Source organism: Pelodiscus sinensis, chromosome 1 (assembly GCF_049634645.1).
Source record: "Pelodiscus sinensis isolate JC-2024 chromosome 1, ASM4963464v1, whole genome shotgun sequence".
Lineage (NCBI taxonomy): Eukaryota > Metazoa > Chordata > Testudines > Trionychidae > Pelodiscus > Pelodiscus sinensis.
In genome coordinates, this window is record NC_134711.1 from 224,871,126 (window position 1) to 224,897,785 (window position 26,660).

Below are 26,660 nucleotides of genomic sequence, written 5' to 3' on the forward strand. Positions count from 1 at the left end.
TGCAGCCGGGCTGATGGCCGAGTGCTGTGATGTGCCCAGTGTGGGCACTCCGGGCACTCCAAGCCAGGACTGGTTTGCAAGCGGGGCACCCCTGAGAACTGTCTGTCCGGGGTGGGGGTCGGGTCCCTTTAAGCACAGCCCTCGGCTAGCCTGAGACAGCATCTCCACGCTCTAAGTCCTCCTCTGATACCCTGCCGGCACTGCTTCCGGCCATCCTTAAGCCCGGTTCAGGGTCCACTTAATGTGGACATGCTAGTTCGAATTAGCAAAACGCTAATTCGAACTAGTTTTTAGTTCTAGACGCGTTAGTTCGAATTAGCTTAGTTCGAATGAACTAAGTTAGTTCGAATTAGCGCTGTAGTGTAGACGTACCCCTATTTTCTAGGAAACTGCCTAATGTATATTCTCTCTCTATTTGCAAGTCTCTCTCTCTCTGTCTTTTTAAAAGCTGTGATCAAACTGCAAAAGGCATATGCTAGAAGAAAGTATTGTAGCCTGGGTCACCTGTGGGCAGCAATGTGAAGTGAGAGGGTACAGTTTTTGAGAAAAGTAGCTATTTCTTTTTCTAGCTTAACTCAGCTTCACTCTCTTCACTATATTCCAAGGTGACAGAATGGGCCAGGTACTACATTCACTACAGAAAGTCTTTTATTTTCTAAATCCCTTTGATAGGTGAAATGCTTGGAAATATTTGTGCACTTATAAATAAATCTCACTTTGGGGACAAACACCACAAACTATTTCTAGTCAAGGGAAGTAAAGACTAAAAATGGGTGAAGTCCTAGGAACCAGGACTTCACCCCAGGTATTGTACTCTGTACTCAGTTTTCCCCCTCATCAGGGAATTGTTAGATGAGGTTTGACCTAGGCTCCTTGTACAGAATGCTCTCTGGATGCCAGGGAGGCATGGCATTCTTTTTCAAAATCCATTAATTAAGCAGACAGAAGTTCTCAATGTGCATCTGTTCGCTCGCTTTTTACACAGCGCTCAGCAGTTGCTTACTGTTAAGATGCCAAGGTTTCCACTTGAAAGATACTTGACCAGTTCAAAGACTACTTATCTCTACAAAGGGCAATACCTAGTTACACCTATTACCATGGCAGTTTTAGAAGTATTTCTCCAGTGAAGTGGGCATTTCTTTTGTACCTATAAGCCAATAATTGCACATTCAAAGAATATTTCATGTAGTGCAATACTACTGCTGCAAATTTACAGCCCTCAAAATGCCAAGTGACAGATAAAGGTTAAGCCAGAAGTGCCTGCCAGTATTTAGATGCCTAAAAATAAGCATGGCTTTCCACATACCAATGCCATGATGTATCACTGTCTCCTCGTGTCAGTGTGCACAGGCAAGGAAGAAGGAAGACAGGTTATGCCAAGGAGAGAGTAAAGACTCTATCTGTTCTGGATGCCCAGCATTAGTTGGGAAACTTCACATCTTTTATTTTATTTTACATTTCATGAGATGACTTTGGAAACAAAAGACCCACTGCCTTCTCAACATGAGCGGTGAGATTGCACATGGGCTGACTGCATCATCTCTTGTTTATGTGCAATTATTTGTATTCCAAAACTTAAAAAAAAAATAAGCCTACATTAAAAAAAAAAACCCTACATTAAAAATCTCTGTCTTTTAAATGTACTAAGAGCCTGGCAGCTCTTAATACATTTAAAAAGAAGAAATGCAGCCCTGGCTCCCGCCTGGTCCCCCCCACTGCAGCTCTGCAGTTCCCTCCCCCTTGTCGACTAATTGAATAGTCAATGGAAATTCCATACTCGATTAGCTGATTAAGCACAATTTAACATGCCTAGTCACAGCTCAGCTTCAGCTGCAGGAACTTGCTCGGGGCATGGAAGAGAAGGGCGATGATAGGGACATGTAGCAGCGATGTGTAAAAATGAAAGAGTGGAGGCAGACTCAGCAGGAGGGCATGGACACAAATATTTGCCTCTGGACATGCCACTTCTACTAGGAGGGGGCTGACGCAAGGGTGGTGGTGAATAGGCTCCAAGTAAACTCCCCTTAGAGCCTAGGATTTTTAACACACAGCACAATTCCATACTGCAGTGCAAGATCCATGCAGTCTGACACAGATGGCTGGCTCACAGGTTACCAGGGCAGTTAAAAAGTGGCTGGAAACATAATAGGATGCCCATGGAATAATGGGATTGAGAAACCTTCATCAAGTGACACTGTTCCTGACCCATGAAGCATTGCTAACTCCTCCAAAAACACCCTGTGGCTATTTGCAAAGAGGAATTGCTATCCACAGTGCATTGCTCTCTGTATCAATCGAAGTGCTACTACTGTGGATGTGTTCCACCAACACGAAGAGCATAGTATGCACATGCAACAGCAGTTTGTTTACACAGATGGCTCAATGTTGCCATAACTTAAATTGCCTTAACTTCATAGTGTAGGCATAGTCTTAGTCTCATAATTTCTAATTTATATCCAGATTGACATGGACCAAAATAATTCTTCCCTTGTTATTTACATCCTCCAGCTACTTCCCTTTCCAAATCAGTAATCTCCTACCTTTACCCAATCATTTTTGTTCCTCTTTTCTGAACTCCCTCTACTCTTTCTGGTAGTCAAGCAAAAAGAAATGAACACAATAATCCAAGTTACTCACTGAAGCACTATAATGAGGGAACATTGTATTACTGTTTTATGTCACTATAACTCAATTTAAAATGTTCCTAACCCTTTTTACTGACATCTTGCATTGCAGTCACATGTCTATTTGCCATCCACTAAGATACCTGGATCTCTTTCAGAATTACTGCTTTCTCACTTCTACCAAGTATCTGTGGCTCATGTTTTTCCTCCCACTCTATTTTCTTCTTAATTTTAATCTACAGAGCTTTGTATCTTTTCTCAGTCCTGGTTAATGTTTTGTGGCACCATTCATGTTATGATAGCATCTAAAGGCCCAATCAAGCTCCCATCACGCTGTATGCTATAAATATAAAATGATGAGATCCACTCAAGAAAGAGATCTGGGAGTCATTGCGAATAGTTCTCTGAAAATATCCACTCAAGAGCAGAGGCAGTCAAAAAAGCAAACCAAACAGAATGTTGGGAATCAGTAAATAATGACAGAGACAAAAAATGTCATATTGTCTTTACACAAATCCATGGTACACCCGCATCTTGAAGACTATGTGCAGATGTGGTCGCCTCATCTCAAGAAAGATACTTGAACTGGAAAAGGTTCAGAAAAGGGCAACTAAAATGATTAGGTGTATGGAACGGCTGCCATATGAGGAGAGATTAATAAGACTGGGACTTTTCAGCTAGGAAAAAGAGACAACTAAGGGGGGATACGAATGAGGTCTATAAAATGGTGACCAGTGTGGAGGAAATAAATAAGGAAGTGTTATTTACTCCTTATCATAACACAAGAAGGGGTCACCAAATGAAATTAATAGACAGCAACAAATACAAGGAAGTACTTAACACGATACACAACCTGTGGAAATTCCTTGCCAGAGGATGTTGTGAAGGCCAAGACTATAACAAAGTTCAACAAAAAACTGCATAAGTTCATGGTGAATAGGCCCATCAATGGCTATTAGTCAGGATGGGCAAGGAAGGTGTCCCTAGCCTCTGTTTGCCAGAAGCTGGGAACAGGCAACAGAAGATAGATCACTTGATGATTTCCGGTTCTGTTCATTCCCTCTGGAGTACCTGTTATTAGCCACTGTCAGAAGACAGGATACTAGGCTAGATGGACCTTTGGTCTCACCTAATATGGCCATTCGTATGCTGTACAAACAGTAAAGGAAGTCCCTCAGAGTTTGGCATTTTATATATATATTTTAGAGGCATCTGTCTGAGTCCTTCTGCCTGTGAGCCCATTTGTTCAAGAACTCTTCCTAAACGGTAAGACCACCAAATTTGGTATGCACCTTTCTCTGATCCTAACTTAAAGCAAGTTCAGGGTTTGGTTGTGGCAAGAAAACAGGATGCGCCTGGAATTTGATTGTTTTCCATAACATGGAAAGAGAGGGAGCAGATCAGAGAGAAGCTATACTGCATAGTCACCACTGAGAGAAGTGAGCCCATGGCACAGCTGTACTGCAGAGTGACCAGTAAGGGCAGCCGCACTAGGAAGGGATTGGCCAGCTGGGGACTGAGTTCACCATCTTGCCAGCCACTGGTCCAGTAAGTGCCCTTCCCCTTCCCCTCTCTCCTCCCCCCCAGCCTCCCTCCCATCAGCATCACTGCCACAGGCCTCCCCCGCAAAAAACTACTGGGGTTAGGTAGTTGAGTTCCAGTCCCCTCCCCAATACCACCAGGCCCTCCTTCTCCCTGTCCAGGTTGGCCCAGGGAGCGCTGCCGGGGCTGGCCTGGCCCCTTCCCTCTGCCCCCAAGTCCAAGGAGCATAAGCAGGAGGCCTCCATGACCCTGGTCCTGGGCAGCATTGGCAAGACACCTCCGCAGGGCACCTTCCCTGCCCCTGCCCCCTGGGCCAGCCCCTGGCAACACCAGGTAAGTCTTCTACTTAATACAATATGCAAAAGTGGATATATACCTCTGAAGGAATAAAAAGGAGGGTGGAAATAAGAATGTGACCAACACAGGCCGGGCATGTGCACCGCTTGAGGGTCCTGTGTGATACCATCTACATATTTTGTTAGTCTTTAAGGTGCTGGCAAGACTATTTGTTGTTCTTTAAGTTTTTCCAGTTACAGACTAACTCGGCTACCCCTTTGAAGCTGTAGGAAACTATGTTGCTTAAATAATTTAGTACATCTAAATAAATTAGAAATATCAGAGTTTGTCACTGGCTATCTGCCTAGCAATTATCAACTAACAGCATCTAACTGGCAGCACTAGCATCTAAAAAGTCTTCTGGGCCTCACCAGATGTACATCCAGTTAGAACTTAGTTGATATACTGCTGATGATGAAACTAGAGGAGAAACCAGTTCTGACAGAAAAGTTTGAACTGGCTAAAGGAGGTGAACATTTTTGTACCAAATAAGCAAGCAAATACGACTGAACACATACAGGAAGCAAATCTGTTGAACAAATCTAATCCTTACAGGTCACTCTTATGTTATTACTCACTGGAATTCCTTAATTCCCAAACCCATTTACAGTTTCTCTGTGTGCATGGGCTTCCACACAAGCCAGTGTCAAGTACATACTCAGGGTTCACAGCAAGTACACTTGTTGCCAGCCCTTGCTGAGCCCTTGCTGAGCCCATGCCACCACACCTACACTGCTACTGTTACTCAAGCTCGCTAAGTTAAAACTACCATGGGTGTGCCAACCTCTGCTACAATCACACCTCCACTTGCAGTGCAGACATACATCTGAGCTCTTTCCTGCTCCTGGAATGATGGCAATCACTTCTGAAACATCTCCCTTGCTGGAAAGGCATCTTGAGACATGCTCTCAAAGCAACCATATCACAGCCACAGGGTGACTCCTTATCACAGAGAGTGCAATATTTCACCCAACATGTTTAGACTGGACAGTACAAATTTTGTAAGCGAAAGATAGGATTCTTGGTTGGATTTCTGGATAATTCATTTCAGTCCCCAACTCCCATCTTCATCTTCCCAATAATTAAACCAAATCAGCAGGGCTCAGAATGACTACAAGCGCTGTTGGCGCTGCAACAGATGGAGCAGAAACAAAGACAATGAGTATGTGTTTGTTGGACCTCTGCCATGGCTTAATAAATAAAAACATGCACTCATTTTATTTACGAGGAAATATGTTTTATGATGGACAAGTGTTGTTTGGAAAACTTCTTCTGAGGAATTGCTCATTGCTGGAAATCTAATTTTAAACTTTGTTTAGATAAGGCTTTCCTAAAAATAAAGACAACTGATAAACTTTTTTTGACTATACTTAGCATTCAGGAGTTTTGCGAGCATGTGAACCCAACAATAAAGTCAGAGAAGCTAAACAGCTGCAGTGCTAATATAGCGCTTGTTGGTTCAGTTATAGAACAAGAGCAACCTTAACTGGTTTAAAGAGTCATTGTATTTTAACAATGGAGTGTTACTCCTCCTAGCACAGGCACATGTTATGTACATAGCTGCTGTAACAAAGTACAATGAAATATCTATGCAATATGGGGAAGCAACTATCATACGAAGTAGTTGTTGTGTTTGTTTACATTAGCAGTAGTAACCCACCTATTCTTAGGGTCACTTAAACAATGGTATCTCCCATAAAAAATCAAGTTATGTCACCAACGAAGTATACAATGGGCCCAAGTCTATTCTCATGTATAGGCTGGTGTAATGGAGTAATGCCACTTAAGTCAGTGGAGTGGTGAATGAGATAATTATCAGTTATGCACAAGATTATTCTGGTACAAGTAATGCAAAGATTCAGAAATTCAACAGTTGCTATCCAAGTTGTACAGCTCTCCCTGTGGCTTTCTGTAATTATGGGTATATGTGTACTTGAAGGAAGGGTTTGATTCCCAGCTCACACAGACATACTGCTGTTTTTTTTCAGGCAGAACGGCTCTTGTGCAAGAGGGGGGGGGGGGGTTGAACAAAAAGGATCTGTGTAGATGGCTCCTTTTTGTGCAAAAGCCCCTTGCACAAAATGGCAGCTTATTAAGTATACAAATGAGGTGCGACGATCTTCACCACTTTGCCTCGTTTGCATATTTTCTTGCGCAAGAGAGCGCAGTATAGATATAGCCAAAGAGTATTTTCATTGGGATGCAGTCTGTACAGCCGTTCCCCGAGTTGCCAACGGTCAACTTTTGACCATTCGCAGTTACGACCAAAAATGTCATAAATGGCGGATCCCGAGTTATGAACGCGATCCTCACTTACAAACAGCGTGGTCACGTGTAACTCTATGGGGGCCGACTTACGGAAAAAAACGAGTTACAACCAATTGCTTGGTCCGTAACCGGTTCGTAAGTCGGAGACAGGCTGTATACAAATAAAAAATGCAAAACAAAAAGGGAAATAGAAATCTCACTATTCTGGGATAACCATATTTCTTAAGTACCATTCTGACTTTGGTCACAACATCAGAACAGACTTTTAACTTAGTTATCCTCTTTAACCCATGGGCTGCAGGGGACAACTGTTTCTGAGCTCCTTATCAGCAACAGGAGGATTCCCCAATGAGTTAGATCTGGGTCTTGCCAATAAAACAATACAGAATATTAAGAAATTGCTTACTGTGCTATAAGCATCAAGAGTTTCATGGCTTGAACTGCTACTTCGTGGTCCTTATCTAGAGCCATGGACACCATTCGATCCTAATGGATATAAAATGACAATTAAAAGGTGCAATCCTTTGAGTTCTGGACAAATATATTTTCTGCAGATCACCTCCACTAGCAACAAAGAGGCATATTTATATTGTAATGACTATTTCCTAAGCAACATATGGCAACTTGCTTACCACCAAGTTGTCCTATCTACCTCTAAAAGAAAATGTTACATTTTTATTTGAATTAATTGACTAAAGTGAAATTTGTGCAGATTGAAGCGTACCTACACAAGAAACTAGCTGCTGCTTATAAATTGAGAATGATTGGACACTTGTTTGTAAAACGAAGAACAATTTGCCAAACCACATTAGTAACAAGATGCTAAATCAGGGTATGTTCCAAACTACAAATGTTACATACCTTTTTAGCAGGGTTATGTCAACTAGAATTTTTTTTCCATATCTGAGTTGAGAAATTAGGTAAGTGGATCTTGGATGACACCCTCTTTAATAGCACACAGCAATATGACACAGATTAGGGTCAAAGTACAGAGGACTGCTGCAAAAATGTTTAAAATACGGATTGAACTCAGCTAGGCAGAATTTATTTACTCAGACTGAAACACTGCTAAAACATGAGAATTATAACCCTCCTCTTTCAAAAAGTGCCATGGAGAGCCAAGTGCTTGGTTGTACATGTCATCCAAAAAACCATACCTTTAGGGTTCAGCAGTAGAGTATGAACTAGCTGGGGCACTGGTTCAGTTCTTGGAAGGGAGAGTGCCACCTACAGAGTCACAACACCACTTTAGCAGCACTTTGGGTTTTTTTACTCTAGTACTGGCAAGCCTCAACCCTGGCTAATTAGTAATGGTTGACGAAATCAGAACCAAAGGTAACATTAAAAGGCGGAGTCCTGACTGCCTGAACTAGCCTGTATGTGACAACATGATCAGCGCAGTATTCTAGGGACACAACAGATCCCCCAAAAGATGTTCCTAGGGTATTCAGTTATTGCCTAACATTTGACTTGTTTGGATTGGGGATAAGAAATCTTTCTGCAAGGTTCAGAGTCATACATTCAGCAACAAGTCATACATTCTGATAGCAGTCTATGCTGAACCACCCAATCCAACATCTAACATAGAAAACCAGTTTTGAGAGGGACAAAGGAGTCTATGGGATGCTCACTACATCTTGCCAAAAGAATCTTGGCCAAGAGGCTAGACATGGCAGTCTGCTAGACCTGCTAACATCACTGTAATCATTAGTCAAAGCAAAATCAAAAGGTTCTCATGAATGAAGGGAAATGTCCCACAAACTCTGCCACCCAATAACCCTTGCCTATACAAGGGAGTAAGAGACAAACTCTGCTCAAAATATGAGATTCTATGTGGCTAACCAATCCAGATTTTTAAAATAGAGAATGGTAAATTCATTTACCTTGAATCTGCTAGTAAAGAGATCCATTTTAGATACCAGTTCTTTTCTGTTATAAATTCCTTGCAGTCCCAGAAGACACTTCAGCCGCACTTCGGGTTGCTAGAAGACAAAGAGCAATGTACTAACATTGACTAATCTTAGGCATTAATGCTATTTACTAATGATTTGATGCTCGTCCTGTGGTAATGGGAGCCCTATAAATACCTACAATAGACTAAGCAAAAACTGCCTCAATCTTCATTAGCAGATAGTGTTGTAGTTATGTCACATATGCCTAATAGTATACCATGGGCCAAAATTAGAGGTGATCTCTAAGGGCATGTCTACACTGAAGAGCTATTTCAAAATAATTCCCCTTATTTCGAAATAACAAGGCGAGCATCCACACTAACAAGGTCTGTTATTTCAAAATAATAACTCCCGTTTGTGAAGAAGAATGAGTTTATTTCGAAAGAGTTATTTGGGGAGTTATTATTTAGAAATAACTTATTTCAAAAAAACCTGGTAGTGCAGACATAGCCTAAGCTCTTTTTACATTTTCATAGACTTACAAACAATTACCAACGGGAGTGCAAGGAGTCCACGGTCATGTAATTCACATGCCCAAAGTGTAAGAAGGTGAAGCCAGGGAGGCACACTTATGGCAAGCCATCGTATATCTCTCTGCTATTTATTTTTCTTGCAAAAATTTCCTCAGATATGAGTTAAGCCAACTTAGAGTCACTTAGTTTTGGGGATGTAAGTGGGCCAAATTAAAAACTAAAATGTATACAGGCAGTCCCCGGGTTACGTACAAGATAGGGACTGTAGGTTTGTTCTTAAGTTGAATCTGTATGTAAGTCGGAACTGGCATCCAGATTCAGCCGCTGAATCTGGACACCAGTTCTGACTTACATACAGATTCAACTTAAGAACCCCAGGCGTCCCCAAGTCAGCTGCTGCTGAAACTGATCAGCAGCTGATTCCAAGAAGCCCGGGGCAGAGCAACTCTGCCTCGGGCTTCCTGTACTCAGCCGCTGGTCAGTTTCAGCAGCGGCTAACTTGGGGACGCCTGGGACAGAGCAGCTCGGGTGCTGCTGGGTTGGTCCAGTAGCGCGGCCGCTCCTCGGCGCTACTGGACCAACCCAGCAGCACCCCAGCTGCTCTGCCCCAGGCGTCCTGATTCAGCCACTGCTGAAACTGATCAGCAGCGGCTGAATCAGGACTCCTGGGGCAGAGTAGCTGGGGTGCTGCCGGGTTGGTCCAGTAGCGCCAAGGAGCGGTGCTGCGGGACCAACCGGCAGCACCCCACCTGCTCTACCACAGGCCCCGGGCTTTGCTCCACATCTCCCTGGTCTGCTGAGGGGGGCACTAGCTGCGTCCCCCCCAGCAGACCAGAGAGACACGGAGCAAAGCGGCGGAGGACCCGGGCCGGACCCGCGGCACTTCCAGATCAGCTGGACGCGCCGGGTCCGGCCGGGTCCTGCGCGGCTTTGCTCAGCGTCTCCCTGGTCTGCAGACCAGGGAGACGCTGAGCAAAGCCGCGCAGGACCCGGGGCCGGACCCGCAGCGCTTCCAGCTGATCTGGAAGCGCCGCGGGTCTGGCCCCGGGTCCTGCGCCGCTTTGCTCCCCATCTCCCTGGTCTGCTGGCTCCCGCAGCAGACCAGGGAGACGGGGAGCAGCTTTTCTCGCCCCGGAGGAGGTGGGCGGCGGGACGCTCCAGTCCTCCTGGGTGAGAAAATCCCCGTTCGTATCTGCAGATCCGACGTAAGTCGGATCCGCGTAACTCGGGGACTGCCTGTATATGTTATAGAATACTAAACCAGTATAAGCCAGTATGAGAGCATTTGAGTTGATGCAATGGTATCTAGTAAAGGTTTTATGTTACAACATTTAGATTCTTTCATGCCTAGTCCACACTGACAAATTACTTCTGATACAAACAGCCATAGGCTGCCTGGTTTAATAGATCACATCAACAGGTTCACTCTTAGGCTATGTCTCAACTGCATTCCTCTTCCGAAAGAGGAATGTAAATGACCCCGATCGAAAATGCAAATGAAGTGCGGATTTACAAATCTTGTGCTTCATTTGCATAATCGCATGCGAGCGCTTTTTTGAAAAAAGGCTTTTCGAAAAAGAAACTGCAGTCAAGACGGGGTTCTTTCGGAAAAAAAAACTATTTTTGAAAGAACCCATACTCCTCATTTTTTCAGAGTATGAGTTCTTTCAAAAAAAGGGATTTTTTTCATCTAGACTGTGGTTTCTTTTTGGAAAAACCCTTTTTTGAAAAAGCGCTTGCATGTAATTATGCAAATGAAGTGCGAGATTGTAAATCCGCGCTTGATTTGCATTTTTGATCTGGCTCATTTACATTCCTCTTTCAGAAGAGGAATGTGTTTAGACATGCCCTTAGGGTTAACCACAACCTCCTGACATACTGGTAAACTGCAACAGTCATTACCTACTCTGAGTACTGAGTCACATCTGAGTTCATGTTGGTTAAGATGTACCCTAACATGATACAAATTTTCAGCGTAGACAAGTTCTCAGGCTCTCCTCTGTATTTGGCTAACAAATATAGTTGGTTTAGACCAAAATATTTATGGGCGTTATAAAGATTTACCTCATTTGTTTCTCTGTAAGCCAATACCGCTACTTACAATGGTTGTGAGTAGTGATGTTAAATTCTTGGGAATAAATTTTCAGCGAATATTCAAGAATGTTCTCGAGAATATTCTCCAATGTGAGAATTTTTGAGAATTTTCTCTTAAATACTTGTTAAATAGTTTTTAAAGAATTTTACTATTTATAATAATGTCTTTCTTTAATAAAACTTCAAGAATCCTGAAAAAGTTTCCAATAGTTAAAATGAAAATTTGGGAAAGTAAAGAAAAAAAGACAGGTTTAAATTACTAGAACTTTTATTACGAATCTTCTGTTGCAGGATACAAATATTTTTAACTTTCTGGATTGAATACAAGTCTAATCAGAATCTGCACTTTCCGAATCTGACCCATATATTTCTATATCCTCTTCTTCAACTTCTTATTTCTCTTCAGCATCATCAATTTCTTCTTCCTCATTTCTCTGTTTCTGTTTCCTTTTTTCTCTTGGGGATTTCAACACAGCATCATTTGGGTTTTTAAGAAGCTTTATATTACGGGCTATGAATGTCAGCTTGCCTGCCCTTTCTTGTGTTAACTTGTTTCTTTTTGCATTATGAATGATACTATACGTACTGAAACTTCTTTCAGTTGCTGCCGTTGTTGGTGGCATATTCAATATGTTGATCGCTGCATTTCCTAATTTTGATCCATAGCATATACCTTTCCACCATGTTACTGAATCTACTGAGCCAGCTGATTTTGTTACATATGATTTTCCAAAAAAAAACACCTTCTTTAGCATGATACTCTGCAAGCTCTGCAATGACTTTTGCTGAGTGATCAGTGCCATACATTCTTGTGACTAATTTATCGATGAATTCAGTTCCTTGTATTTGTTCATTCTAGTAAGGCACTCACCATTGATTTTGGATCTAGAATATTTGCAGCATAGTGAATGTCTTTTAGACATATCTTTTCTTTTTTCAAAACTTTTCATCACATCCTGTTTTTCTTGTTTGGTAAGTGGACTTTCAGGAAGTAGCCTATCAAAATGATTGCTTAATTCCCTGAAACATTCAGGAACTTTGCTCATTTTTGGCTGGTCAGATTCAAGCAGCATAATCCATTTAACAACAGGATTTATCAGTGCATGCTGTTTTTGGACCCGTACCCAAAATACGTCTTCATCCAGGACTGAATTCCTGGTACGTTTGCTCAGTTTAGTCTGTAAATCTTCATGGACAGCAAGGCATTTTAAGACATTTTTCTATTTCAATAAGCTTTTCAAACAATATAAAAGGGAACTCCACCTAGTTTTAACTGGCAATTTAAGTGCACAAGTTTGATTTTTCTTTTTGAAATGCAGTAAAATGAGCTCGTAAAACTTGCGATTTGTTAATTTCCTTCACAATAGTTTTACAGGTTGCTTCAGTTTCTTGGACAGATTTTAAGTTACTGATGTCACCAAATAACAAATTTAGTGTATGAGCAGCACAAGTGTACATAGCAATGTGATTGTATTTTTCGTTATGCATTGATAAGGATTTCACCATTGCTGCAGCATTATCAGTTACAATGGCACCAAATTTTTCAGGGCCTATTTCTGTCATTATTTCTTCCATACGGAATGTCATATACTCAGCAGTATGGCGTTCAACATCGTTTGCCACTGTCTTGTAAAACACTGGTTGGGGTGTTGACATAATAAAATTTATAACCGATTCATTTCTTCGGTTGCTTCAAGCATCACACTGTAGTGCAAGAGAAGAGGCTTCAGAAATTTTTGTTTTTATAAGAGCATCAACACGTTGATATTCATCTTCTAAAAGTTTGTTAGAAAGTGTGTACCTGGATGGCGTCTTGTAAGATGGTCTTATTTTTTCATGAAAGTAATCCAATCTTCGGTTTCAACCAGTGAAAGAGGCGACCCCGATGAGAATATAGCTCATGCAAAAAATTAATCCAAAACTTTGTTTTCAGTTTCATTCATAGAATCGAAGTAGCGACTTACAGAGTGACATACCTTGGCTGAACTAGATGTGGAAGGTGGTGATGTAAATTCACTAGCACTATCACAGTGTTCTATAGATGCTGATGCAGTTGCTGGTTGAGGTGATCTGCTTCTGGACTCTGAGAATTCTGTTGCCTTTTCCTTGATGTAAGCAGGAGTCTTCAAACAACTGGAAATATGCTTTCTCATCCTTGTTGCATTTCTGATGTATTCAGCCTTGCAGTACTTACATTCATATAACACTTTGTCTTTAACTGTTTTATGAAGGAAATAATCCCACACATCACTTTTAGGCTTAGTTCTTCTCTTCTGAGAATATTCTCCAAAAGCTTATTTCCCGAGAATTTTTTAGAATTTTCTAATTTTTCATTTCCCTTTGAAATAATATATTGTATTCAACTTTTAGAACACCTTGAATGTTAAAGAGCTTTCTTGATCATTCAAGATAGTTTGAGAATGTTATAGAACGTTCCAGAATGTTACGGAACTTTCTAGAACATTCGTGAGTCAGGAATTCTGAGAATATTCTCCCGAGAATATTCTCACCTCACATCACTAGTTGTGAGAGGCATTGCAAAGTCTGGGAAAAGGGCACAAGTGTAATGCTGCAACTTCAAAATGTCAAAACCTTTAAGAATATTAAAAGACAGTCATTCTGGGGCTCTAAAGCAGAATTCACTGATTCTGCTGCACTCTCATGGAAAAAATATCTACAGAGTCCCTGTAATAATACAGTTCTTGTAATCAGTCTCATCTCCTATGTGCTATGGAGGGCTTTTGGGTTTGTTTGTTTTTTTCCATTTCTCCCTTTAACATGGCAGAAAAAAAAATAAAAGAAACCTGAGAAGAACAGACCTCCCTCCCACAAGCAGACTATCCATTACTACAAACCTCCCATTCTCTTCCCTAAGATGCAAAGGATGCCATGCTTTAACTAATGAGTCTGTGTAAGGAGCTTTTTAGTTAGAAATATAAAATGAAAGATTACTAAAGGATATAGACATTGATTTTTCAAATTATCTAATTTATCCTTCTGTCCCACGGTCATCAGGCACATTTCTTGAACTGTGATCACTGCTTTAAAATTTAGGGCTGTTTCCACAGGTGGACTGCCGCACTTGTTAAAGTCTCTTGCAGGATGAGAGCCCAAATTTATTACTTATCCCTAGCTATTGCCTGGCACATCGCAGACAAGAGCTTTACAAACTTATAAACACAATCAGAAAAGCCACTGTACTTTAATCCTGGCCTGAGCCACCCACTGTGTTCCATTCCTGGACTCTAATCCTGAATATAGACTACATCTGTGCTACATTTAAGTTGTGCCAGTTGTGCCAAATGGTCAGATATCAAGTGGAACACAGAGAGAAATCACTTTCATTTGCACTTGTCAGTCAGGCACTATTTGAGCATATGTGATAAAGAAACTATGTCTAAGGACTAAGAATAAATAATCCATTTATCTCCACTACCATTATTTGTATCACCTTCTTTATATTTCTTCCATTTGTTTTAAGTCACAGTTCCTGCCCCATTTTCCTATTCATTAGAGTGTTTATCAATCCCCCACTACTTTTTCAATTATTTAATTTTTTTCCCAAATGATCTCAGCATCATTTGATACAAATAAAGTCCTCTTTTTTCCCCTCACCAGAATCACCATTTTAGTTTATCTGAGTCTGCAACGGGAACTTAAGTTTATAATACTGCCGGTCTGTGAAAAGAACCCAACACGCTCTCCCATAACACTGCCAAAATAAAACACAGTGAACACATTTTTTCTCTCCAGAAAAATCAACAAATAGGACTCAGAAGAAGACCAGCAGGGAGTAGATCAGTTGTGTAAGAGGAGGGCAGGTTTACAGAGACACTGTTGCAGGACATACATGTGAATTTCCACAACACCTGGCAGCAGTTTCCACATGCAATTTGCATTGACTAGTCAATTAGTCAATAAGGGTGCCTCTGCCTTTCAAGTGGGGCTGTTGCTACAGTTCAAAGGCGAAAGAACTGTGGAGAGCACAGGGCCAGCGGGGGACTGCAGAAGTTCCCCACTGACCACACACTCCCCATGGCATTTCAAAGCAGCAACTGAGTCCCCAGCTGACCCTGGGCTCCAAGCAGCACTGCCGCTTTGAAATGCTGCAGGGAGCAGGGGGCCAGCTGGGGGCTGCATGTGGCATTTCAAAGAGACAGTGCAGCACTGCCACTTTGAATCACCCCCTCTTCATCCCCCCCCCCCTTGCTGCCTCCTTCTGAAAGAGGCAATAAGGTGGGGGGAAGCAACTAGTCAACTAGAGTGTCAACTATCCGATAAGCATTTGCTTATCGGATAGTCGACTAGTCCACATCCCTACCCAGGGCTTGATGTCAAGAGGAGGTCTGGGCTCTTTTCCCAACTCCTCCACGTTTCCTATGCAAAGCAGCAAAAGAATAATTTTATCTTTATGCTTCAGCTTCCTCATCAGCACAGGGGGTCTATCTACTTAGCTCTTCTCTAGCACCGAGTAGATAATCTCAAATTCGTTTTGCAAGGCTGTGAAGACAGTCTTTGTTTTTGAAATTTTTCTCCCACAAGAAACACATTTTATTCCAAGAGAAATTCAAATGAAAATGCTATATTCCAGAAACATAAGAATCAGACAACTCTCCGTGCAACTCCAAAGCTAGGCTGACACATGCAGACATCTCAAGTGTATGTACTTCTTTCACCTACCCAATCCCTGCTCTTCTCCATTTTTTAGCCTTCACCCCCTCACCTCCAGAAGGAATTTTTTCCCCTGCTCTTTTCTATTCTTCCACATCTAATTTTTCTGATCAACATGTAGGCAACCAAATATCCACTGAAGACACCAAAGCGCCACTGAGGGCACATTTAGACTACGTTTTACTTTCAAAAGAAGATATACAAATTCGGCGGGAATTTGCATATCTTCTTCCGATTGCTTATTCAAAAGTTTTTTTCTGAAAAAGCAAGCAGTCTAGAAGTGGTTCTTAAGGGGGGAAATGTTTTTCAAAAGAACCTATAAACCTCAATTTTTGAGTAAGAAGGTTCTTTCGAAAAAAGAGGGTTTTTTCAAAAGAACCACATCTAGACTACTTGCTTTTTCAACAAAAAAAAAAACTTTTAAAAAAGTGATTGGAAGAAGATATGCAAATTCCCGCCAAATGTGCATATCTTCTTTCGAAAGTAAAACGTAGTGTAGATGTGCCCAATTAGGCACCCAATTTTGAGAAATTAGTTGCTATTTCTTTAAGAAAGGGGTTAACTTTATAGTGATTTTTCTTGTATATTTTACCAGATTTTGCATTATATTTTGTACAAGCAGAAATACCCGGCGTCGCCCGGGGAAAATATAGTAAAAGGTGTGATGAATGAACTACGTCAATTACATTAACATAGCATATTTTATTGGAAATACTTTTTCTCTTATCATATTACTTTAAGAAATTAACATAGCTAGTGCTGTGCTTACAAAACGCTATTGATTATAATACCCATTTTTGTGTGATAAAATAAAAGAAAGAGCGTTGAAAGAAGCCTAGTGGATAACAGATGAACTACTTAGCTCATAGCCAGAGGGAAAGGATCCCGTAGTTGCAGTTTATGTGACACGCTTAACAGAAGAGTCCAACAAATGCCCATGATCAAGCACTACTAAAAGCTAATCATCAGTGGGCCCAATGGGGGAACTGATTTCGAGATATAACCAATTCAGTTATTTAAGTTAGGAAATCAGTAGTATCTATTCAAAATTTTGTGTTTCTAGTTCTTACCGTTCCGGAGATCTTTCGGGACAAACAAACAAACAAACTTCCTAAAATATTTATAAAATTAGTGTAAAAAAGCAACATTTATCCCCATCTTCTAGAAATTATTAACCACTGAAGTTGTTCCAGAAAATTACTCCTTTGGGGCATTGTTCCACTAGTCTTACTGGGGCACAGAGTGACTTTTCATTTTTTTATTCTGAACTCAGTACTAGTGTTCCCTCTAAGCTGCTGGGCAACACACTCCTCGGGTGATTAATCAGCCCCACCCAGTGAGAGGTGCAGGGCTGATGAATCACCTGTGAAGCTGTGCTGTTGCACAGCTTAGAGGGAACACTGCTCAGTACCACTAAGAGGCATGGATTTGGAGCATCCAGTTGCATGTGGGAAAAATCTTCTAAGCCAGCATTGAATCTGCACTGGTTGTGCAAAATGGCATCACAAAGGAAAAATAAGTCATAACATTCCAATAGGTCTTTGAAGATCAAATAGGTGTTTAAGCCTTTTTTTAAAGTCTCCCAAAGTGTGACCGCGCGTAGTTTATAAAATTTAGAATGCCTCAGGTTATCGAAGCTACATTTTTCTGTAGTTTAAAACAATTCTGTGGTTGCTTAAATTTGGGCCCTAAAATTATTAGGCAAATGTCTCTAGATCTATATCCCAAATGACTCTGAACTGGGTGCACCCCCAACCCACAAAAATGGGAAGGAACATAGCTTTCAGGAGGGGGTTTTACGCTAGAACTGCAATAAAATATTGGCACTTTAATCAGTCAATTGGATGGAGATGAAATCCAGAGGCCTTCTCATTTTTATCTCACAGTTTTTGCTGCAATGATTGTTTCCAGTTAACAAGCATTTTTTTTTTAAAGCAGCTGTTTCCAGTCTCCAGTAAAATACAGCAGATGGGTTGTGTGCTCTAGCCAAAGACACCAAATTTCTATCATTTTCATACAGTACTGCACTGACAGCAATGTCACATATGCTAAGAAAAAATGGAAATCCTACGTTTGTAATTTCTCCCACTGAACCTACCTTTAAAAGTTTGTATAATCCAAACTGAGAAATTTCTCTAGACTCCATGGCTACATCTACTCTATACACTACTTTCAGGGCCTAGGGTAGACATCTAGCTACGTGCCACAGTGAAAAGTGTCTACGCTTCTAAAAAAAGGCTCCAGCAGAAAGGAGGCAGCAGGGAAAGGCTTCAGCTGCTCTCTACTTCCAGAGCCTTTCACTACGGAAAGAAAAGGCTTTTGCAGAGAGGAGGTAACACGGAAAAGCTGAGCTTTCTCCTCAATGTCTCTCCCACTGCAAGCCTTTCCCCACTCCCTGTCACACGAAGGGCTCTAGTAGTGGGGAGATAACAGCTTTTCCTCACTGCCTGCCCACTGCTGGAGCCTTTCCCTGTGGCAGAGTCCATCAGTGGACAGCTGGCAGTCTTTCCCCACATGCCTTCACCCTCTGCGCAGAAGGGCATCAGCAATGGGGAGCTGATGGAACCTTTCCCTGCTATCTATCAGAGTCTTTTGTTCAGAAGGAGAAAGGCTCCAGCAGCAGTACACGACACTAAAAAAAAGCTATGTTCACGGACGGCACAGTTTAGACCAATGTTTCTGAAAGTTACTGCAGAAACACTTTCAGAAACACTTTAGCTGGCCGCCCTGGTTTGTTTGTTTATGGCGCCACAGCCACAGAGCCTCGCGGTTCCCATTGGCTCCGTTTAATCCTTTGCAGCCAAGGGGAGCCGCGGGAAGCGACATGGGCTAGGACACTGCTTCCCACGGCTCCCCTTGGCTGCAAAGGATTAAACGGAGCCAATGGGAGATGCGAGGTTCTGCAGCCACAGCGCCGGTATATACAGGGGCAGATGAGCGTTTTGGGGGGCCCCGGGCAGCATAATTCCGCAGGGCCCCCCCTTAGCCATGGTGCATGCGCAGGGCTTTCTGAAGCGCGGGGCCTGGGGCGGCTGCCCCGTTCGCCCTGCTGTATATCCACCCCTGGGTATATAAACAAACCGGGGCGGCCAGTTAATGTGTTTCTGAAAGTGTTTCGACAGTACACTTTCAGAAACACTGGTTTAGACAACTTGAAAAAGTTTAGGGCATGTGCTTGGCTTCATACTTATACCCATTAGGCAAGTATTTATTCTAGTGACTTAATGTATACCTCACCATTTACTCTGCTGTCTATATCTAGGGAGAGGGTAGGGGAGGGAATAGGGGGGCTCTGTTGGTATACACACAACATGCTGCCAAAAGAATTCTGTAATTTAAACGCACCCTAAAAGTTGTTATTGGTAAGTTAGTTCCTTTTAAAAAATGTTTAACCACTGTTGGTATAGTTACAGCATGAAACAAAAAACAACATGATTCGTGCACCCTCTGCTGGCCTTGGAATTAACTAAAACTATTCAAACAACTATGCACCATCATATATAATAGATAACCCCAGATGCAAAAGGAAAGATGTTTTGGTATTTCTACAGAGCTATATGAACTGATACATATAAAAATGTGCTACAAAAGTACAGAACCATACTCAATAATTAAACTATTCACAGCAAATACTGCCTCCAACTGACTATTAAGCACATACTGCTAAGACTGAGATCAGTATTTTACAAGTTAACTTTTTAAAAAGCTAGGCATAACAAGTTTAACCTCTGCTCTAGCACAGGAAAATTGTTACACAGAAGAGAACAGAAGCTTTGGGGATAGGGGGAGGGAAGGAAGAGACTACTCAGAAGATGTTAAGAATATAAAAGGTAATTAAAAAATCTCAACAGTTTCTTAAATAATATCCTTCAAATGTTCTATAGCTTCACTTGTTTTCCAGTTCAGAAACAAGGAACGTTATTTCTTTCTCTTTCTCTCTGAAATAATATAACTGAACAATGTAACGACTGTCAAATCTTAAGACGAAGTTTACCCTAACTACAAAATTGTAAATATCACAGAGGAGATTACCATTTATCAAGGATAGGTTTCAAAATCTATCTACCCAATAAAGTGCTGCACTGACTGAGGTCATATACATATACGTCCATCAAAGTTATACTTATTCACACCATGGATAACTCTTGCACACTTCCACACAACTCTTTGCTGAGGATGGAAAAAAGTAAGCGCTCTCTATTATTTAGTGCTGTAAGGTGAGTTTTAAAACAAAAACATAGCATTGGAGGATGGGAGACTTTTTTTCAAGGTAAGAATACAAATTCTAAATTGTTTTAATCTTTAGATAATTTTAAAATATCTTGAACTGACTTTCTGTCTATGTAGACAACACAGCAAGAAGGAGGAGAAAACCCTCACCTTATCATACAGCATCCATCCAATATATTTCAAGTAACTATCATTTAAGAATGTATCAGGATACATTTTCATCCAACTGCCAATTTCTTCAATGCAGATAGCCCGTATCTCAGGAATCACATCACTATAAAATTACAACACTGTGTTATAAACATATTTATAAATACCCAAAAGGTATCAGGTTAATTATTTACTTTTTCCAGCAGGGTATCAAGAGTTGCACATATACCTGCAACCCTGAGTAGCATCTTATGTATCCATTACTAACTTTTAAACATGTCTCTAGATCAACACATCCCTCACAAGTATTATACAACAATATAACTATATTTGTTATTGTTTTTAAAAACTGGTTAGCTACACAAGTTCCTTGTTGCAATTATTTTGAGAGTATGAAAAAAGTCTTTCAACCATAACCTTATTATTCTCTTGTAAGGAGCAAGAATCAAACAAAGGAAGGGAGAATAAGCTTATATAATGAAGGGGTTACTTTCTAAACCTGAAGGAGTTCTTTCAAATAATTCAGCGCTATGTGCTGCTTCAGAACAAATTTCACAGTCCCTTGGACATTCATCTTGAGTTTAACCTGCACACTTCGCATGAAATTTTGTTGCAAGATGCATGTAGGCCATACTTATTTTTATTTCTTTCTATTCCTTTTTTAAGTGAAGAAACTTAGATTGTCAATTCTTCAGGGAAGGGACAGCAGACTGCTATGTGTTAGTACAACATGCAACTCGCCACAGTCCAGTTTTGATTAAGGCCTTTGGGTGCTATTCCAAAAGCATATAAATAATAAATACTCTTACCGATATCTCTGTAAGAATGTTCCTTTGAAAATAGCATTCATCATATTTTCTATTTCCAGTGGTTTCTGTTCATACTGAAAACACAAAAAAGACTTGAACATTTCAAGTAGGGAATATGATAAATCTCCTTTATATTACAGGACATTCATACCAAGGTAACCACATTCACGATATTATATTGAGTGCAAGCTCATAATCATCAGTGAGAAAAAAAAAATGAAAGAACGAAAGAAAGAGAGAGATTTGGTTCATCTACAGTAAAATGAAATGTCGCTGGATATTGTCAAGGGGCGACAAGCTCTTGGAGGCACCTCAAACTTTTTCTCTTTGAACAGCCACCACATCTCTTTACAGAATGGCTCAATGGCCTCAGTTTATCCCCAAGACGCTCTATTCAGGGTATAACACCCCAACAGCCACAGTCCCTACACAAGCCTCTCCATTCAGCACATTCCGGCCCCACAGCCTCAGTCAATATACAAATCTGTCTAGTCGGGGTATTACAGCCCAATGGCCCCAGTCTGTGCACAAGTCCTTCTAATCAGGGTATTACGGCCCTGCAGCCTTAGTCAAGTCAGCACTGGTAAAGCTCCCCCCATGCAGGGGTATGTAAGGAGAGGATAGGGGGACCTGAGCCCTCCTTCTCCACCAGGTCCCAGTTAGGGATGTTAAATTTCGATTAATCAACTAATCGAGTAGTCGATGGAATTTCCATCGACTACTCGATTAGTCGATAAGGGGGCACACTCACTATCCCGCTGTGCCTCTCCCTTTGAAATACCCAAGAGCCATGAGCGGTTCTTGTACATTTCAAAGGGAGAAGTGCAGCAGCAGGGACACCTCTGCCTCTCCTAACCCCGGTGGAGATGGTGCTGGGGGGAACTGGCTAAGCACTCAGGGAGCAATTCCCCACCCTGGACTACTTCCTACCAGATCCAGGCAGACATCCTCTCCATACTCTCATCCAGTCCTGTGGTTGCTCTGGTAACACCTCTCAGCCCAGCTGCCGCTGCTTGGTCCAGCTACGCTTTCTCCCTTGGAGCTCCTTTAGCATCTCCTTCCCCTTCAGCAGCCAACCCTGACTGAGCTGCTCCAGAAGCCTTTATAACCAGCCTCCAGTTGGAGCATGCCCATCAGGGCTGTGGGGGTGGGACTCTCTCAGCTAAGCCAAGGTGACTCTGTCAACTACAGTGCGGGGTTGATACACTCTGTCACAGGTATCAATTATAAATCCAAGTTTTAGGTTACTTCACTTAATATGTTGATTGAGGAAAAGAACCATGTTCCAGCAATATACAGAAGGAATGATAAATGCCATTACACAACTAGTTTGCATACACAGTAGGGATGTAAAATCCAGTTTAATTAGTTAACTGGTTAAACATTAGCCCCTTCCCTTGCCAGTTAACTATAACTTTTCTTCTGTCACATGTAAGTGCATTACAAAGACAAAGTTAACTGGTTAATCATTCACATCCCTAATACATAGGTCTAAGTTGTCTTTGTAATGCACTTACATGTGACAGAAGAAAAGTCAGAAGCTGGGAAATCCCCAGAATACCTCTGGAGGAAATAGTCCATTGTGTACCATGACCAAGCCCTGAAAATTTGGTTCTGGTCTTCAGAGATAACCGATCATTTAGTCATAGTCTATCATTTCTGTTTAATAAAGATGCCATGAAGGTGACAAGTAATTTCCAACTCCCACCCTTTCCCTCTGATTTACCCAAGACACAGGGAATCAGGAAACACATTCACCCTGGTCTGTCTCTCCAGTCCTAGCCAGCCATATTTCACCACTGAAATTACCTCTTCCCATAAACAAAACAATTGTACATATGGAGCCAGTTCAAAGATTGTGTCTAAGGTACTTGACTGTAAGCTCAGGGGGGCAGCAACTGTGGCTCACATTTGTGAAGCGTCAAACTATGCCAGTACCTAAAAGATAGTTTTCCATGTTGCAGAATGTAGGACACAAGAGGCTGTCGGGATGACAGGGAAGTAATAACGGAGTCCAAGCAGCAGGAGAGAGATGAGCCATAGTTTAAATTGCAATCATGTGGTATTTTAAGAATCCTGTGCTCATGCAGTGACAAATTCCAATATTCTTGGTCAAATTCCAGAGTATAATCTGAGGATTTAGCCCATGGTCTGTGACACTCCAGTTGTGTGTGTGCATACGAATATACATGTCAAAAATACCAGATGTGCACAAAGGAGACGCCAATACACTGACCAGTCACATCCTCAGTTTTGAGAGACTACCATCAAAACGGAGACCTCAAAGAATACTATGCATGCTATTGCTCATGACTACAGAAAGTAGTAATAGATGTGTGTGACATGTCTGGAGTGTCCTTCAATGTAGCACTGAACATGACAAGTGAGAATGGCTTTGCAAGCTATCACTGATGGTGCTTAGTAAATATCACCTCCCTAGATTTCAAGTATTAGAAAAACATGTGTAAGTCAGCAGATAGAAAACAGCTACCTCTATTACTTCATCTTCAACCATCACAAATAGCAAATCTGACCCACCACTTTCCTTTTCCTCTCCAATTGGTCCAGTCTGTGATTGGTCCTCTTGACAGAAATCCTGTTCTTCTCCACTTCATACAGCCTTTGAGCATTACATTTGCTGACATCAAGATTTAGATTTACTCTTACAAGTGCTGTCAGAAGCTTCAGAGCTGAAAAGGAAGAGAAACCAAATAAGTAAGCCTTAGTTCAGAGGTACACATTATAAAGTATATTCAACATGTTAAAAAACTGGGACTGTCAAGCAATTAAAATAATTAAATTGCATGATTAATTAGAATGTTAATCAATAATAGAATAGTATTTATTTAAATATTTATCCTTTATATTTTCTACAGTTTCAAATATATTGATTTTAATTACAACACCAAATAAAAGTGTACAGTGCTTACTTTATATTTATTTTGATTACAAATATTTGCACTGTAAAAATGGTAAATAGTATGTTTCAATTTACAACTACTCTCCTCATTCATACAAGTACTGCATTGCTGTGGTTCCCAATCTTTTTCATACCATGGACCAGCAAACTCATTCAAAAACTGTTGGCAAAGCGGCACTGAAATATTTGCATATTCATTATGGTAATTAATGTATTGTGTATTTGCATATTCACTGTGGTTATTTTAAGAGGTCACTTGTTATTTTACATTGCATCTGTATGCACACCATACATATCATAGTAACCGTAACCCATGGTATTTGAGGCAAATCAAAGGAGGAGGGACATGACAGTTAATTTAAAAAATTGCTGCACGCAAACATTTTTAAAAAACAATAAAATAGTTGCTCATACTTGTTAAAGAGTATTCTCCAGTCCAAACCTTTGATCTCAACTGCACCGGAATTAAAGAGGCAGTAGTTAGTAAGTCTGACTATGCTGAAATTCTGCACATTCGTATTTTCTTATGCACTTAATAATGTATAACAATAATAATGTGTGTTAGCATTGGCTGGGAGCAGCTGGAGGCCAAGGGGAAGCTCCCGCTGAGCGGGGAGGGAGGAGAACTGGGTCGCAAGGGCAGCCGCCCTTCACGCATCTGAGTCGCTCCTCGATGGCTGCTCAAACATGCACCTTACAGGGAACACGCCCATGCTCTTTTGTGTTTAAAAATAAAGCACATCTTTTTGGTTTAGGATGGATATTGAATAAATTCTGCCTGTCGGAGGGGAGCCTCCAGAAAGGACCAAAGATAAAACTTAACTCCTTATGTGCTGTTGGGGCACGTGAGCTGCAATTCACCAAATTGCTTAGAAAATCCCTGGAGAGGTGTCCTGGGACGTAACAAGCTCAAATCACAACTTTAAAGCTCAAAGAAAACATGGAAGGCACTGGCACCACAAAGGCTCATGCCCTAAATTTTCCTGGGCTAAAAAGGAGACCCAGACTTCCACACACCAGCCAAGCCGGCTACCCAGAGGAAACCCACTGGCCAACATATGGTATTGATCACAAACAATATCACCTACTCCCCTTTATCAGTGTTTCTGAAAGTGTACCACGGACACACTTTCAGAAACACTTTAACTGGCCATTCCGGTTTGTTTATGTACTGGTGCCGTGGACACGGAGCCTTGCAGCTCCCGTTGGCTCCATTTCGTCCTTTGCAGCCAAGGGGAGCCGCGGGAAGTGGAGACCCAGCCCACGTCGCTTCCCACGGCTTCCTTTGGTTGCAAAGGATGAAACGGAGCCAATGGGAGCTGCGAGGCTCCATGGCCGCAGCACCGGCACATAAACAAACCGGGGCAGCCAGTTAAAGTGTTTCAGAAAGTGCTTCCATGGTACACTTTCAGAAACACTGCCCTATGTCGTAATCCCTCACTCTGAAGCTCTAAAAACCAAGCAAGTCAAATGAGAAGAACCTTTCCTTAGATCAGTAACATTATTCCTTTTTGTTCCTTATTTCAACAAATCACAGGGATACCTGCAGCTAATTTACTAATTCTTCTAATATGGTGTTTCTCAAAGTGGGCCCTTGACACTTCTGGTGTTATCCCACTAGCTCTTCAGCCATCACAGAATCCTCCAGACCTGAAATTCTAAATAAAGAGCACAACAAAACCCTTTCCATTAATAAGCTCCTTTAAAAGTTGTTTAACTTAATAAAAAGTGGGGAGGGGGGCAAGTCCCCTTAAGAAGTCATTTGTTAGACATGTAACCAAACACGTTTCCAAACCAAGAGACATTGATAAGTCCCTGGAAAGAGAAAAAAGCTAACAGAATAATGTCAATCCAAGCCCTAATCATCTCACTGAGAGCACTACTAGAAATAAATAATAAAATAATGTAAATTCTTATACTGTATCTTCAAGGTTAGAGTCTGAAGCTGTGGATGAGAGGTTCGGTTCACTAAAAACAATTCATACCCCAGAAAGAACCCAAAATATTTAATTTGTTCCTTCCACCATAAAAGAATATTTTCTCAGAACAGTGTTTTTCTCTTCACCTCTCTAACACTGAAAACATAATATGGGAATTCTTGCTGTGAAGCCCTTGCTTGTCACTCAGTTGCAGAGTAAATCTCTGTTATACAAGGAGGGTTACATGTGCACTGCAGAATTAGATTTGCTAAACCATCAAGGTTGGTGGCAAAAAATGAGAACGCAGCAACTGCAGTCACATTATAAATGCCAGGATGAAAAATATCCCAATTTGGGAGGATTATAATGAGTCACTTTTTATCCATCACACTCACTATCACTTTCCCAGAATGGAGAATTATGAAATTATCATGCTTCTTACCATGACATATCCAATGGCCTGTTTTGATGCTGCATCTACTGCAGAAATTATTGGGAGTGAAATCCTCAGTTTGTTTTCTCTGGGTTTCACACCTCATATCATTGATATGGTCAAGAAAGGTTGACACCTACCTCAATTCCTAGTGCGCTTGGCCCCGGTGGCCAGGTCAGCCACTTTCCACTTGGCGCTTGGCCCTAGCTGAGTGCTGCAGCCACTCTCCATGTGGCCCC

At 41.4% G+C, this 26,660-nt stretch overlaps 1 protein-coding gene across 6 annotated transcripts in view; it reads right to left on the minus strand.

Annotated features, from left to right (window-relative positions):
• The window catches only part of LOC102454764 (cohesin subunit SA-2-like), a 108,635-nt gene that overhangs the window by 57,151 nt on the left and 24,824 nt on the right, over positions 1 to 26,660 (minus strand). For all 6 annotated transcript variants that reach the window (XM_075916025.1, XM_075916026.1, XM_075916018.1 and 3 more), the window contains 5 exons: positions 23,688 to 23,839; positions 21,150 to 21,223; positions 20,341 to 20,464; positions 8,654 to 8,752; positions 7,177 to 7,256 (listed from right to left, as the gene is read on the minus strand). In XM_075916025.1, coding sequence (XP_075772140.1) covers positions 7,177 to 7,256; positions 8,654 to 8,752; positions 20,341 to 20,464; positions 21,150 to 21,223; positions 23,688 to 23,839 — 529 coding nt within the window. The remainder of the gene's footprint in view (positions 1 to 7,176; positions 7,257 to 8,653; positions 8,753 to 20,340; positions 20,465 to 21,149; positions 21,224 to 23,687; positions 23,840 to 26,660) is intronic.